Genomic DNA, 3857 nt, shown 5'->3' on the forward strand with positions numbered 1-3857 from the left:
ACTATGCTTAACATATACCTTCAAACAAGACCATTAAGTTTCATCCTCTTCTGAAAGCCAGTAGCTTGCTTGCAAAATTATTGTGGCAATGTACATAAAGAGGGGAAAAAGGAAGAAACACCCTAGGCCTGTGTTGTGTTTAGTTCCCCACAACTTTCAAAACTTGGAATGCAGGTTTACCTTAATAAATTCAATTTCAGCAAAGAATTTGGAAAAATAAGAACTTACAAGTACTACACAGACCATCAAGTGATCACTAATTAGTCTACATTTTGTTATTCCTACTGGCCCAATTAAACCCGGAAATAACTAGCTGTGTGATATAAAATCTACTGATTGGGTCACTGAGTTGGCCACTGTCCCTTGGAAGGAGATCAAGAAAATTTTGTTTGGTAAGGTAAAGGACCTGGATAAGAATCTCAACTCTGCCACTACTTAAGCCATGTGACCCCAAAGCAAGTTACTTAACCTGTCTGAGGATGTTTCGTTACTGGCTGGAGCATGTATATCAAAAATGATATTTATAAAGCAGCTAGCATGCGGCAGATTTCAGGAAATCAAAGCTATCATTTCTATCTTAACTGAAAAAGTTAGTTTACTATCTAGTTGGCTGCGTACTAAAAAGATAAGTGCCCTAAAATCTTTTACCTCAAAGCTTACACCCAGTAAATTCCTCTAAGGAATTGTAGGCAGTAAATAAAAAACTGAACCCTTTTCTTCCAGATTTTTACCAACACCAAAAGCAAACTTCATTTTTATATTTATCAACCACTTTGCTCTTGTTCTATTGGAAGTCTATTCCACGGGAAATTAAAAAAATCGTAGGCTTTTGTTTCAAATCATTACATCTGGACGACAGGAAATATTGAGTATTTACTACAAAATACTTTGATGGAAATTACAAAACGCAGTTGTTTATCAGCAGTGTGATAATTTGAGGAGCCCTCTCAATTCAAACTATTGTTACACACATAACGATAGTACTGTTTGTATAACCTAAGAACCTTCAAATAACAGGTTGTTTTAACTCAAATGCTTGGAATAACACTGCAACTTTCGATGAACAACTAGTTGGTACATTTAAAGCCAATTAAAGACGAATTTCAAAGCCAGCTTTGGAGTGTCAAGAGACATCTTAAGTCCCGGTCTTCACCTCTTACAACTTTTCCTTTAAAAATACACGTACAAACTGCATATTATATACTCCGGGGAGCGGAAAGAGCCAACCCACATTACATAAGGGATTGATTTTGACTTGGACCAACTGGTCTCTACATGGCCCGTTTTGCTTTAAAAGAATTTGCAAGGTCTAGTTCTGCGCGTGCCACTTCGCACCCCTCTAGAGCTCGACCAAGTGCTCACTTCCTAGAAGACGGGAATACGGGACAAACAGGCTCCAGCACGAGCCTGATAAAGTCCGGGCCCTGAGGACCAACTCGGCACGGCGAGGCAACTTCCCCGCCTGCAGGTGACGGCCGCGCAGCCCCGGCACGACCTGGCCAAGAGGCACCTTTTCTCCGGCAGACCTCAAAAGATTTTAAAAAAAAAAAGGGGGGGGGAGGGAGCGGGAAGGAGCGGAGTCGACCCACCCCGTGCCCCGCCTGCACACGCGCGCACTTTTGTTGCACCCTCTGCTCTCAGAGAATCTCCGATTCAAACGTCCTGGCTACGCATTAGCTGAGTTCCCCTCCCGGAGGGTATTAAATTGGGCGGGAGCTCCCGCGAACTCTGACCTGGCGCCTCCGCGAAGGCTCAGGACCAAGGGGGGGGGGCGGGGGGTCGGCGCCCGCCTTCTCAAGAAGGCCGCCCGCCGGGGCTTCCTGTGCTCTAACACGCTCCCCCGGGGCGGCACCCCCGAGCGGTGGTCTCATGCCCTCCCGCCGCCGGTCCCCTCCGGGCAGCCCGGGGCCTGCCCCCGGGACTTCCTCCTCGCGGCTCCGCTAGGCCCGGGACCCGGCGGCGCGCGCGGCTCGGCTCGCAGGCCCCGCCAGGCCGGCGGGCGGCGAAGACCGCTACGGCCCATTCCCGCCGCCATTTTCCGGCGACCGTCGCCGCCGCGTAGGGGGGACGATCCCGGAGGAGGAGACTGCGCAGGGGCGCACCGGCCTCCACCGCAGGGCAGGGGCAGCGTCCCCTGGCGCCGGGGATCCTCAGGATCTTCGAAGCCTCCCCTCGAAGGCCACCCCGTCCCGAGTCTGGGTCTCCTGCCAGGTCTCACCATTGGTCCCTCGCCTCACCCCCGATCCCCGCGCTTCTACTTACGCGGAAGAATCCCGCGTCCATCTTGCTGCCTCGCTCGGAGATCGCTCCCTATCCCAGGGTGCACCGCGCCGCCGCGACGGAGGGCGGGACCGGCCGGGAAAGCCGAGCGCCGCGACGCAGCGCGCGCCGCTCCGCCCGCCCCGCAGCCGACACGAGGCCGCGCCTGCTCAGTGAGGTGAGCGCCCGCCACGCCTGCGCACGCGCGTCCAGGGGGCGGGCTGCTGCCGGGCTCCGAGGCTTCCCAATAGCCAGTCAGGGAGGAGAGCCTTGCGATCGCAGCCAATGGGAGCAAGAGAGAGAGAGAGCCGTCGGGTCGCCCCGCCCTGCGAATCCTTTTGTGGCGCTGGCCCGGCCTTGTTCGCGCGGCCTGACTTGAGCCATCCTCCGACCCGTAGCGGAGGAGGCCTCCCGCCCTGGGGGTGCCATGGAGCGATGGAAGAGAAAGGCTGTTTACTCAGAGCGCTGCTTGGGAGGGGGCTCGCGCGCAGGAGAGAAGTCTGCGGCCTTCCCTGTCGTTCCAGAAGTTGTGATTGTGTTGGTGTTACGAGTTTACCGGTTATTAGATCGGCTCTAACGTGGTCGAGTTGTGCCCTTTGAATGAAATGTGCCTTCTGGCCCAGTGCCCCCATCTCCACGCAGCGCAAGGGTGTTGGGAAGAGGCTGCAAATGTCCGTGAGAGGAGTTTCGGTTTCCGCTGCCCGGCAGCCGCGCTAACGGGCAGGAAGCCGGGGAGAGGCCGCGGCCCGGCAGGGCTCCGGCAGAAGCAGCGGGCCCCCGGACCCCTGGGCGCCCTGCCCCGGCCGCGAGGCCTCCTGCACGGGGGACGTCCCACCGAGCTCCCCCGAGCCTGCTTCCTCGGAGGCGGCGTGTGTCCGTGGCCATCTTTTGTAAAGTGCCCGCCCACGCAGACCCTCGTCGCCCTCTCCTGCTCTTTCTTCAGGGCCCTCACCACACCTGAAACTGTTTTTCTCTCGTGTCTCTAAATGCAGACTCTGCTGACGACTTGCGTATCTCTTCAGCTCAGACTTCTCTCCCCGACTTCAAACTCCTGAAAACTTAACAAACTTAACGTGACCAGAACATGAACTTCTGCTTCCTCCCCTCTCTCCCTACGCCCATCCCACCTCCAAATCCGACCTGCGCCTCCCGAAGTCTTCCCTGCCTCAGTCCATGGCAATATCTTCCCTTTTGCTTAGGACCCAAGCCTTGGTGTTATTCTTGAATCCTCTTTCTTTTACTTTCTCTTACTTCCAAATCATCAAGAAACCCGCTCTGCTGAATCCTGGTTCAAGGCACCATCGTGTCTTCTCCTGACTTCTGCGCTGGCCTCTTTCCTGGTCTCCCTGCTTCTACTCTTGCCGCTCAGCATCCATCCTAAATGCAGCAGAGTGATGCTATTAGAAAACCTGAGACACCGCTCTTAAGCTCACAACCTTCTGAGAGCCCCTTCTTGTTCTCAGAGCAAAGGCCAAAATCCCACCAGATGCCCCCACATTTCTTCTTTGATCTCATCTGCTAGTACCCTAACACTGCTCAGTGCTTAAACTTCTAAGCTTGCTCTTGATTCAAGTCTTCTGTGCTGGTCCTAACTTCTG

The 3857-nt window shown here is 54.3% G+C and overlaps 1 protein-coding gene across 50 annotated transcripts in view; it reads right to left on the minus strand.

The window, feature by feature from the left end:
* Positions 1 to 2505, minus strand: part of SRRM1 (serine and arginine repetitive matrix 1) — a 30466-nt gene extending 27961 nt beyond the window's left edge. For 15 of the 50 annotated variants that reach the window (XM_070260686.1, XM_070260679.1, XM_070260685.1 and 12 more), the window contains exon 1: positions 2263 to 2482. In XM_070260686.1, coding sequence (XP_070116787.1) covers positions 2263 to 2283 — 21 coding nt within the window. In that variant the 5' untranslated portion in view covers positions 2284 to 2482. Of the gene's footprint in view, positions 1 to 2262 lie in introns of all 50 variants that reach the window. The other 35 variants (XM_070260692.1, XM_070260701.1, XM_070260691.1 and 32 more) reach the window with 6 other exon arrangements.
* Positions 2506 to 3857: the final 1352 nt, after the last annotated feature.

This window comes from Equus caballus, chromosome 2 (genome assembly GCF_041296265.1).
Source record: "Equus caballus isolate H_3958 breed thoroughbred chromosome 2, TB-T2T, whole genome shotgun sequence".
NCBI classification, from domain to species: Eukaryota; Metazoa; Chordata; class Mammalia; order Perissodactyla; family Equidae; genus Equus; species Equus caballus.